Source organism: Dermochelys coriacea, chromosome 3 (assembly GCF_009764565.3).
Source record: "Dermochelys coriacea isolate rDerCor1 chromosome 3, rDerCor1.pri.v4, whole genome shotgun sequence".
Classification (NCBI taxonomy): Eukaryota; Metazoa; Chordata; order Testudines; family Dermochelyidae; genus Dermochelys; species Dermochelys coriacea.
Genome location: NC_050070.1, coordinates 197,380,890 through 197,393,093, shown reverse-complemented (window position 1 = coordinate 197,393,093; position 12,204 = coordinate 197,380,890). Strand labels below are relative to the sequence as shown.

Sequence of the window (12,204 nt, the reverse complement as noted above, 5' to 3'; positions counted from 1 at the left end):
CCTCCCCCACAGCCTCCAAAGTAACGGACGGGGAAATTTTTATAATGTGTAAATAAGAAGTTATATTTGATGCAAACTACCTTTACCAGTCTTTGTAATACAAATGTAGTTTGATAAATGCAACATTATACATTTTTTTTTGTTTTCTAACAGAAAAAACAAATCCCATCACCCTGAAATCGTTTTTTTTCAAAAAAAAAAAAAGCTTCAAGTATAGAACCTGCCTGTGAATCTCCCTGCCTATTTTTACAGTTGTACAATCATACTTTCTTATTTCTTACTTGTTTTTGTCCAGCCTATTAGTTTTCTCTGTTTAGATCTTTAACAAAGTGTCTATGCAAGGGATATAGACAAACTGGCAGTACATAAAGTGTTATCAGAAACAGAAAGCAAATGGAAAAAAGGAAAAATAATTTCTGCTAGTTATAGAAGTAATAGGCAAAAAAATGTTCAGACAATAGTGTGATACTTATGTTGACCGTGTCCTTTTAAAAGTGAATGATCATGTTCGTAATGTAACTTTTTTTACATTCAACATGCTAACTAAAGTGCACTAAACAATACAGGTCAGTCAAGAACAGTTTCACAGTAACCGGACTCATTTATTGCTAAAATCTGAAAAATCTTGAGAAATAATTTAAGGTTTAAGTGAAATAGTTATTCCTTCCAATATTTTCAAGTACACAAACATATGCAAAAGCGGAGTATAAAAAAATGTCAGAGTAATGTAAACATCTGTATGCTGACAAATATACTCTATCAGGGCCGGTTACAGGTGCAAGCAACCCAGGTGACCGCCCTGGGTACCAGGCCTAGGGGGTGGCAGGCTCAGGGTCTGTTTTGTTGTTAGCAACAAAAGGGAAAGTAGAATGTTTGAAGTAAAATGTTTCAGGTATTCCATATGTGGATTAATTTTCACTAACCTTCCTTCTAGAGAGTTCTGGATGTTTGTAGAGTCTCGTGGAACCTTTTAGAATTTCTGAGAACTACATTTTCCTTGAACCTCCTAGAATGTTGTCAGCCATGTCCTCGCAGGTATACAAGGGGAGAGGCATCACCAGTCAATGAGATATAAGAACAAACTGAAGTGAAGTGAGAGCTCAGCTGCCATATTGTGAACCTTGTATTATTGTGTAATCATGGAAGTGTACTTGTGTTTTAAGACTTGAAGAGTGTACGCAGTGACTAATAAAGGACATATTTAAAGAGATGCCAGAGATATTCATTGAACCCCTACCAACACAACAACATAAATTAAATACTGTTATTTCTTTTGCCACACTTCACACAATGTTTGATGACTTTCTAAGACTGTGGAACACAGATTTTTGCTCTCCCTAATACTGTCTGTTTTTACACGAAGAAAACAAAAGATGCCTCCGAAGCAGCATTCAAGAGCTCAGTATAGGAAGCAAAAAACTCAACTGCAATCTAGTTTGCAGCAAAGGGCAAATTTGATAGGAAAATATCTAAACATAGACCAAGCTTTAGGCAGTAGTGATCATCCCACTGCACAAGAAATTGATGAGCAAAGCGTAAATGATGGCAGTCCTATTACTAAGGAATTAGCAGATTTACCTGAAGATAAGGAATGGAAATGTGAGGAAAGTGATGGAGAATCGTCCAGTTTTCCTGGCGGCATAAAGGAGAGTGATGAAGAACAATGTGACTTGCATGAAAAGGAGAGTAATGACAAAGAAAAATCTGGTTTACATAAAAAGGAGAGAAACAATAAAAAAGAATCCGTCTCTCTTGATGACAGAAATAGCAATAAGAAAAACTGCACACCACAAATCGATACATCAGATCCTGCTTTATGGCTGGCAATCCTAAACACTGCCAATATCACACAATTTTGAATGGGCTGGGCAAAAATGAGGATACGACGCTTCCAGTAAATGAGCAGAAGCGACACTTTTCAAAGTCACACTATGAAAGAGTACTCAAGAATGGTGAGATGGCTAGTTTACTCGAAATCAACTGACAGTTTTCTGTTTTTGTTGCAAAATATTTGACAAGAATGACAAATCGTTGCTTGTATTATCTGGGTACAATTACTAGCATAAATTAGCTGATGCTCTGAAGCAACGTGAAAGTCACCCGGCCATTTTACGGCCTCCTCCAAATCAATGGAGGTTGAGTCTGTGCTCAAGATGAATAAATACAGAGACACAGGAAACCAGCGCATTTTATTAACGTCAAACCCCAGCACTGGAGGAGCAAAGAATAATTTGGCTTTCCAGGGCTCCTCGGATAAGTTGTTCACTGAACAGAAAGGTAATTACCATGGTGTGGTAGAGCTCCTTGGGAAATACAACGATGTCATGCATGAGAACCTACTTCAAGTAGTTTGTAAAGAACCTATGGATCATTACTACAGCAAAACAATTCAAAATGAATTGATTCACCTTACAGCAAGGAAGGTGCTTGATAACATATTGATACAGCTTGCCAAAGCAAAGTACTGCGCTGTAATAATGGACTGCACTCCCAACATTAGTCACAGGGAAAAGATGTCATTTACAGTGAGATTTGAAGGCAACAAGGATGGCTATATCCAAATAAAGAAACACTATCTGTTTCCGGTCTCTGGATGCCTCTACTGGAAAAGGCTAGCAGAACTGTTTATTTTATTCTCATTCAAAACATTCATAAAAGCTTCTGGACTGCCACTTCAAGGCTACAACAATGGCCTAAACATGAAGGGAAAAAGCAGTGGCATCCACACAAGGATCCTTGTGCTGAATCCAAGAGCTTTCTTCATGCCTTGTGGCTGCCATTCCCTCAGCCTGGTTGTATCATATGCTGCATCATCTTCTTTAGATTCAGTATCTCTCTTCACAGCACTGCAAAGGATATATATCCTGTTTTCCGCATGAACTATCAGGTGGAAGATCCTCATGGACAATTTTACAAATCTAACTGTGAAATCGCTAAGTGACACTCACTGGGAGAGCTGCATTGACAGCATAAGGCCAGTGAGATACCAAGTGACTGAGGTTTATCACTCCCTGATATAACTGGCATAGTCGAGTAAAGCTGAGGCCAGAATCTGACACGAGGCGCAAAGCCTGGCAAACCAAATCACTGACTTCAAATTCCTAGTCTCAACTGTGGTTTGGCATGATATTCTCTGTTCCAAGTAAACACTGTAAACAAGGCATTACAAACTCAGTTGATAGACACTGCAACAGCTTCTACTTTGATAAGAAGCTGCCTTGATTTCGTTGTGACCTACAGACACAAAGGACTTCAAGATGCCATCGCTGCTGCTAAAGAAATGGCAGAAAACTTAGGACGTGAGCCTATCTTCAAGGAAACTCAGAAGGAGAGACAGTTTGGTTACAAGGACAGAGATGAGGCAATGGAAAGCTCTGAAGAAAAATTCAAGAGGGAGTTTCTTTGCTCACTCATTGACACTGCTCAAGTGTCCATCAAAGAAAGGTTTGGACAAATGAAACACTACAAAAAGACCCAGGGGAATTCTGTATGACCTTAGTAAGCTGGACAGGAAAATATTTGAACATTTGCATGGATCTTCACTGGATGCTGACACATGGGGAAAGTTTGGACCCCAGTGATAAAGACCTCTATGTTGAGCTGGACAATATCTGTCACATTTTGCCACACAGGAAGCACTCTGCATTGCAAGTTCTCCAATTCATTCATGATATAAAGCTGAAGGACACTTTTCCTAATATGTGGATAGCTTTGAAGATTCTGCTCATGCTGCCAGTCACAGTCACAAATGGTGAGCACAGCTTTTTGAAGCGCAGGCTCATCAAAACATACCTTGGATCGATGATGGCCAAAGAGAGACTGACATCGCTTACTATTTTATCACTTGAAAATGCCATTGGCCAGTCTTTGGATCTCTCTTGACAGTGCTTCAGTTCACAAGGACAAAGGCAAGAAAAGCAACCTTTGGAACTAGGGTTAAAATTCTGAGGTTGGCACCTACTGTAATGCTATTTAATACTTGTCCACCCAATATTGGTGCACAGTTCCATTTCTTCATGTTACTACATTTCAGTAATTCTTAAAATTAAAAAGTTTCTATAAGCTTAGCAGAAACAAATTTTGTTATTTGCTTATATATGGCATGAATATATACGGATCCTAGCAAATTTATTGTCTTATATGACAGGGATAAATCATGCATGCTAATCGCGCATCAAAGTCATGAAATGGGCTACAAATGCAATAAAAAAATAAAGTATTCAAAAATTTAACAAATGGAAGGGGGGACGCCGAAGATTCTCTTCACTTGCAGTGCCATTTGGTCTAGGGCTGGCCCTGTTCTCTATCATTATGCCCATTGCTCATTCAACTCCTAAACATTTACAACTTAGCACCTGGATCCTGCAAACACTTAAACACATGTCCCACTGAAGTGAAGTTTCTCACAAAATTATGCCTCTGTAAGTGTTTGTAGGATCAGGGCTACACAATAAGTGTTTCAGAGTAGCAGCCCTGTTAGGCTGTATTCGCAAAAAGAAAAGCAGTACTTGTGGCACCTTAGAGACTAACAAATTTATTAGAGCATAAGCTTTCGTGAGCTACAGCTCACTTCATCGGATGCATTTGGTGGAAAAAACAGAGGAGAGATTTATATACACACACAGAGAACATGAAACAATGGGTTTATCATACACACTGTAAGGAGAGTGATCACTTAAGATAAGCCATCACCAGCAGCAGGGGGGGGAAGGAGGAAAACCTTTCATGGTGACAAGCGAGATAGGCTAATTCCAGCAGTTAACAAGAATATCAGAGGAAGAGTGGGGGGTGGGGTGGGGTGGGAGAAATAACATGGGGAAATAGTTGGCAGAGGGGCAGAGGGGCATTGCTGGCACATGATGGCATATATCACATTGGTAGATGCGCAGGTGAACGAGCCTCTGATAGTGTGGCTGAGGTGATTAGGCCCTATGATGGTATCCCCTGAATAGATATGTGGGCAGAGTTGGCAACGGGCTTTGTTGCAAGGATAGGTTCCTGGGTTAGTGGTTCTGTTGTGTGGTGTGTGGTTGCCATGTACATTGGCCAAACTGGACAGTCTCTACGTGAAAGAATGAATGGACACAAATCAGACGTCAAGAATTATAACATTCAAAAACCAGTCAGAGAACACTTCAATCTCTCTGGTCACTCGATTACAGACCTAAGAGTGGCTATCCTTCAACAAAAAAGCTTCAAAAACAGACTCCAACGAGAGACTGCTGAATTGGAATTAATTTGCAAACTGGATACAATTAACTTAGGCTTGAATAGAGACTGGGAATGGATGAGTCATTACACAAAGTAAAACTATTTCCCCATGTTATTTCTCCCCCCACCCCACCCCCCACCGTTCCTCTAATATTCTTGTTAACTGCTGGAATTAGCCTACCTCGCTTGTCACCATGAAAGGTTTTCCTCCTTTCCCCCCCCCCCCCCCGCTGCTGGTGATGGCTTATCTTACGTGATCACTCTCCTTACAGTGTGTATGATAAACCCATTGTTTCATGTTCTCTGTGTGTGTATATATATCTCTCCGTTTTTTTCCACCAAATGCATCCGATGAAGTGAGCTGTAGCTCACGAAAGCTTATGCTCTAATCAATTTGTTAGTCTCTAAGGTGCCACAAGTACTGCTTTTCTTTTTACAATAAGTGTCGTAAATACTCTGTGAAAACTGATTAATGAACTAGTAAAATGAATGAGAAATTACATTAATCATCAAAATTAAGGTCTTATTTTGTGATTATATAATAATTATGTAGGTTTAAAAAAGTGTGTATTAGTGGACTCTGATTATTAAGCCCATTGTGCATTAGGGTTCTAGCACGCTAGCACAAGTTGTGCTAAAAATAGTTTTGTTTGCTGAAGACACCCACTGTGCACGTCACAATTATTGTAATTCAAACACGAAATAAGCGTTGTAATCATGAGTTGCCATCAACAGCTGGCAATGGGAGATATATTGCTAGCTTTATGGCTTGTGGTTTCAAGAGCCTAATTAGTTTGAACAACTTGTCTATTAGAAGTCTGCTAAGTAGACCACTAATTATTGGTCTAAATGGAGGCAAAGACTCTTTGTAAGCAGACAAGATATTTGTTGAAGGGGTGCATTTTAACTGAGCAACTAAAAAAAAAAAAGTTGAGAGAGAAGAGGGAACAGCTTTAAGTCTGTGCTTTATTCCTGCTTGTGCTTCTATTACTACCACAGTTATTGCTATTAATATAATACAGTTCGGGTGGATCAGCGTAAGGTAGTCATGCAAGGGTTTATTATGGAAATATTAGCAAATAAACAAGAGGGGAAAGGAAGTGATTCTGAAAATTAATAGCCTGCCAACAATAGTCAGTATTCAATGAAAAAAACCAAAGTAGTTTTGGCCTCTTGATCATTCAAATACCCTGATTGGTTGGGGCTGAGAGTTATCTAGAGGCAAATCTCCAGTGCTTATATTCCATATCTTAACAAGTCAAGGGAGTGTCTGCATGAGTCTGCAACTGCCAAGCAGTCTGATTTAGGAATGGATTTAATTGTTTCTAAGTTGAGCTTTATCCATTCCTTAGTGGAAAGAAAGTTGCTGCACGAACTTTGAAGGATGAGAGTGAGGCATAAATACTTAAAGACTGATAGATGTTTGGAGCATGGACAAGAAAAAAATGGAACACATCTCCCACCCAGTCCTGAAAAAGAATGCGGATTTTAAAGGAAAATAAGGGATTTTAGGCTAGAATACAACCCAAGGGCACAAGGGAGAACAAGACTGTATAGACATAGGTGCTCAATATCTTCCTTGCACAACATGTGGTAAAGGACTAAGGCAGAATTAGTATTATTGATGAAAATATGGCTATGTCCTTAAACAACAGTGCAAGCTCAGGAGAAAAGGCTACTAAACTGACTGAGATAATTACATGAGAAGTCAGGAGATAGGACCATGTCTTTTAATGAACTCTGTGCAGACAAACCTCTGGGCCCCACAAAAGTCAGCTGGGCCCTTCCACTGCAAGGTTGGGGCCAAAGATAGGACAATGATATAAAAGGGGTCTGTCTCCATCTATTGTCTCTTGTCTTATAATTGCAAGATCTTTGTGGCATGGACTGTTTTGTTGTTTGTACAGCACCTAGCATAATGGGGACCTGATCCATGACTAGGGCTCCTAGATGCTAGATGGGAGGTGTGGGGAGGTTCAGATATAAATACAGCAAAAGGGTGCAAGAATCATGTGAAACGCAGGTGCTCCTACTTTGGTGTAACAGGAAGGTGGAGCTGCCTCTGGCAGTTATAAATAGAAGTCCAGAGCCCTGAGAAGGAGCTTAGAGGGAAAGTTTAGAGAATTAAGAGAAGAAAGACAGTCCAGTCATGAGAGTAAAGAAACCTCAGAGGAAGAGCAGATATGGGCTGGGAGCTTCAGGGAAGGGATGCTCCAGAATGAGGGAGTTCCCTGGTTGAGCAGTGGAGCCAGATCAGGCTGATGAAAGCAGAAAGCAGTCAGGGGGTCACCCACAAACTTCCCCAGGCCAGAGAGCCTGGGTCTGACAGCTAAGAGCAGCAGAGGGAGAGGTCTGCTGGCTTTCTAAGCCAGAGAGCTGAAGCCAGAGGGTGGAGAGGGCTGAAGACTGGGGAATGATAGAGGGAGTGTGCCCTCTGATGTCTCTAGGCAAAAGCTAGAGCTCTACTTGAGAAGGACACAGGGCAGAGAAATACCCCTGCTAAAGGGGCTCAGCTGGGGAACTGTGGGAGATGCCAAAGCCATACTTGGTGCTGGATTGTTGCGATGAATGTACTATTTGGACTGTGTTGGGGAGATTCTGGTTTATGGTAGTGGGACTGTTGATAATAAATTAACCCCATAAAAAACCCTATTTATATACTCCAAAAGCAGTTCTAAGTTTATTTGAAGAAGGAAACTAAGGTGAGGGGACACTTGCAGGGCTGCACTGAGACTATCAACAATAATCAACAACAGCCAGAAAAAAATTTCAATCCAGGAACCAGAAAACAAGTGCATAAAGCTCATGACAAACACCACTTTGCAAGCAGGCCACTGAACTCTACACCAGCTTCAATTCCCATATACATTTTGAACTACCCCTATAGATAAACTTCTAGTGGAATATTCCCTTCTCAGTACCCCAAATCCTAACAATATGATTTTGGGAAACCTTTAAAGACAGGATGGAAATAAGCTTCTTCAATGGAATGGGTGTGGCTGTGGGTTGTCTCCATATTTTGGATCTGTGATGTTTATTTCCCCTTCCTAGGTGTAGGATTGCACATTGTATTAGTATCAATACTGGTCTTTGCACGCATTTCCTACTATTAACTTTCCTAGGTCACTATGCTAGGTTAATTCTGCTGTCTTATATATTTGCAAGCCCTCCAATTATGTTTCTTTGGCAAAGCTGATCAAGTCTGAATTTACATCAAAAGGACAGGTAATAAAGGCATACAATAAGCAGCTGAAAATATAAAGGAGTATTCAGTTTTGTGCACCCTCAAAAAGAACCTTTGGGAACTGGATGTCCAGAAGGGTCCAAAGCTACTTCTACAGAGCAGGAACCATTTCTGCTTGACAACAGACAAATGCTTCACTTTTGTGACAAAAATCAACTCCAAAGATTACCTGGAATGCTCAGTAAACCACAGTTTGAGAATCACTGTACTATAGAAGATAGAGAAAAGCTTTGGAGGAATACCTGAAAATTCAGCTCTGGTATAATGGGGAAGGCCTGAGAAGAGATAGGGTTCTGTAACATGCACCAAATATTGTAAAATTTGGGCCCATTCTAACCTCTTTTGATCGTGAATTCTGTACTTAGGACCTTTTACTATCAACATTCCATTCAATAGCTTTTTAACCTTCAATGAATGCAGCTGTATGTATGTATGTATGGATTGTTGGTGGGAAAAACTCTCTCTACTATTCCCAGGTCCCAGCCTACCCAGGGTTTTGTAGATTAGGATCAGAACTTAGAATTGGATCTGCGATTAGGTGGGGAGCCAGTGAAGGTTCTAAAGCCCATATGTGAGGTGTTCTAATTTGTTCTTTTATTTTGGCCCATAATTTTTAAAAACAAATTTCAAATTCATTTTCCCCCAATATATGTGAATATCTTTAATATTAATATTACAGAAAATCAATTTCTTTATTAAGGTGGTGTAAAACACAGCAGATAAACCAGCAAATCTTTTTATAGATTTCCATTTTTCCAGGGACAGGAGTATTTTGATGATTGCCTCTAGTCAAATTAAAGAGACAAGGTGGGTGATGTAACATCTTGTATGGGACCAAGGTTGGGTTGGTGAGAGGGACAAACTTTCGATCTTACACAGAGCTCTGTGTAGGATACCACGGAAAAACCTAACAGTGGAAAAACTGGATCAAAAATCTGAGGAATATGAAAATATGAAGTCCCAGCTCAATTTCCAGACAGACATTAAACAAAATTAGTCCATTTTGTCATAGCATCTGCCAGGCAGTTTCCAGTTCTGTGCTGCACTCCAAATTACCTGTGTTTTATTCTGAAGCATGGATACAGTAAGTTATTTGCAAGTCAGGTAACAAGTAAAAGGCCCAGGGATGAATTATGAAATACTGAAGCTAAGGAATCAAAGAGTGATGCATAGCAAAATCAGTAAGAAAAAAAAATGGCTCACATCAGGGTCATAAAATAGAATTCTGGGATCTCCTCTTCAATTGTTTGCTTGTGTTATTTTCAGAACTCATCAGCAACTGTGCATTCAGCATATGTATATAGGTAGGACTAAACAAGTACTAGACTGAAATTTTAAGATTTAATTTAAATCGATCATCTAAAGGTGTTTGGCAAGAAATGCTATGGTGTATTGTATGAGAGATCAAGTGGAGAGAGAGACAAGAGATTCTTACACTTTGGACTGGTAACATCAGAAAATTAGTCTGTTAAAAATAGCAGCTCAAAGTGTCACTCATCAATAATCAACTAGCACTAGAAAACCTATGTAGGTATAATGAGGCAAGAGATTTAGATTAAGGTTTGGCAATTCAGATTATAAACAGAATTTGTAACAAAAGTTTACACAGAGAACACCTATTCTGGATAGTGTTTTCAAAAGCACCTAAGAGATTCAGAAGCACAAGTCCCATTGAAAGTCTCTTCCAATTTTATAAGATATTTTAGAATAAAAGAGTGAGGGGAACAGATGTGCTTTTTCTTAGTGGGCATGCAGTCAAATAATTGTACCACTTTCCCCCTAATGTTTTCATATAAATCTAGATGGCCAGTCTTTACACAAGCTGGCAGCAGCAGACATAAGGGGGAGAATAAAAAAATCTGAACAAGTATTTAATTAAGCTTGGATAGTCTAAGATTGGATATAATGGTAGCATAGATTGGAAGGAAATCTTTCAACAATTGCTGCTAAAAACACTACTACATTAGTACCGAAATAAAGCTAAAAAGCAAATCTGGAACCTAAACTTAGCCACTCAGAAATTCCAAAACCTGTCTCAGTATCCACTAACATAATATATATAGTAATTGTGCCACCGACTGCCATGGGAGGTCACCACACAAAGGATAGAGAAAAGCAGAAGGCGGTTTCTTTTCCGATTTGTTTTCACAGAGCTCAGTAAAAGCAGATTAAATGTTTGAAATATTCAAAACAGATCTCCCTTTTGGCAGAGTCCAAGATGGAAATGAACCAGCATCAGTAAAAAAAATTGAACAGGTTGTGCTGTAGACCTATTAAATTTTATTTGAAAATATAAAAATTCATGAGCTTTTACTCAAAAAGCTATTTTCAAAATAGTCAAATCAGACTGAGGTTCACACACACACACACACACACACACACACACTTTTTTTTGGTAACACAACATTTAAAAATAGAATACAACGATTAACTCCGGTACCCTATTTTAAAGGCATTTCTACAAGTTTACTTAAAATGTCAAATGAGAAGATGGTGCATTTAACTGATCCTTACTTTTAGAATATTTTGGGTTTCATTCCACTTGTTTGTCCACTCTTTGGTCAGCTCTTGTACCTATGAAATAAAACAAAAAGATAATATCCTATATTAAAATTAGTCTCGTTTAAAATATCACACTTAGTCTCACAAAGGGCTTGGCACAGAATTTCAGAGAACAACTTAAAATGCCAAATATTTGCCAAGTTTGTTACTCCCTGCAACTGATTCCACTTCTAATATTGGGATAATAATTCAATTTCACCAAAATCTGTTACAGTGGCCACAAACTTTCCCCACCAAAATAAAGCCTGTGCTACTTATGCATTTGTTTGTAATAATTATTTGCCAAATATACGGCAAGACGACAAAAAAAATGGGCTATCGTAACTCCAATTTTTATCTTTTTAGAAAGGAAAAGATATTTAAGATTACGAAGGACGTAGTGAAAACTCCTATTTGTAATGTTTCATAAGAACAAGGATGTAAAGGGATGGTCATTTAAAAATAATGGCAGGTCTTTCAGAACAAATAAAAGGATTTATTACATGCAGTGCTTAGTCAATCCTATGAAATCTACAACCACAGAATGAGTTAAAGGTTATAGCCAAATTTTACAATGAACTGGAATAATTTTAGAATCAACTGGCACTGTGATTATGCACGGTAAGATAAGAGTAGTCACGATTCAGGCCATATGTTGTCCAAAAAGGTTTACAAAAGCTAATAATTACGGAAATGTTTTTGTGGTACAGTAAAAGCTCTCTTATCTGGCATGTTGGGGGAACGGGGTGGGGGGGTGTGCCGGAAAAATTCCGGTTAACTAAGAGGGAGGGAGTTTGGGTGTGAGAGGGGGCTCATGTCTGGGGGCTGGGGCACAGGAGGGGATGGGAACTCTGGGAGGGAGTTTGGCTGCAGGAGGGGGCTTGGGGCAAGGGTCTGGGGCGCAGGAGGGCTGCGGGGTGCCAAATCCGGGTGGCGCTCACCTCCGGCAGGTCCCCACAAGCAGCGACATGTCCCTGATGCTCCCAGGTGGACGAGCGGCTAGGCAGCTCTGCTTGCTGCCTCCGCCCACAGGCACCACCCCCACAGCTCCCATTGGCCATGGTTCCTGGCCAATGGGAACTGCGGAGCCAACGCACAGGGCAGGGCAGCACACAGAGCCACCTAGCCACATCCTCACCTAGGAGCAGCGGGGACATGTCACTGTTAGCAGGGAGCCGCCGAGGTAAGCACTGTCCAGATCCAGCACT

At 39.9% G+C, this 12,204-nt stretch overlaps 1 protein-coding gene across 5 annotated transcripts in view; it reads right to left on the bottom strand.

Moving 5' to 3' along the window:
* Window positions 1-12,204, bottom strand: part of KIF16B (kinesin family member 16B) — a 285,774-nt gene that overhangs the window by 203,408 nt on the left and 70,162 nt on the right. For all 5 annotated transcript variants that reach the window (XM_038396918.2, XM_038396915.2, XM_043512060.1 and 2 more), the window contains exon 12: window positions 10,970-11,029. In XM_038396918.2, coding sequence (XP_038252846.1) covers window positions 10,970-11,029 — 60 coding nt within the window. The remainder of the gene's footprint in view (window positions 1-10,969; window positions 11,030-12,204) is intronic.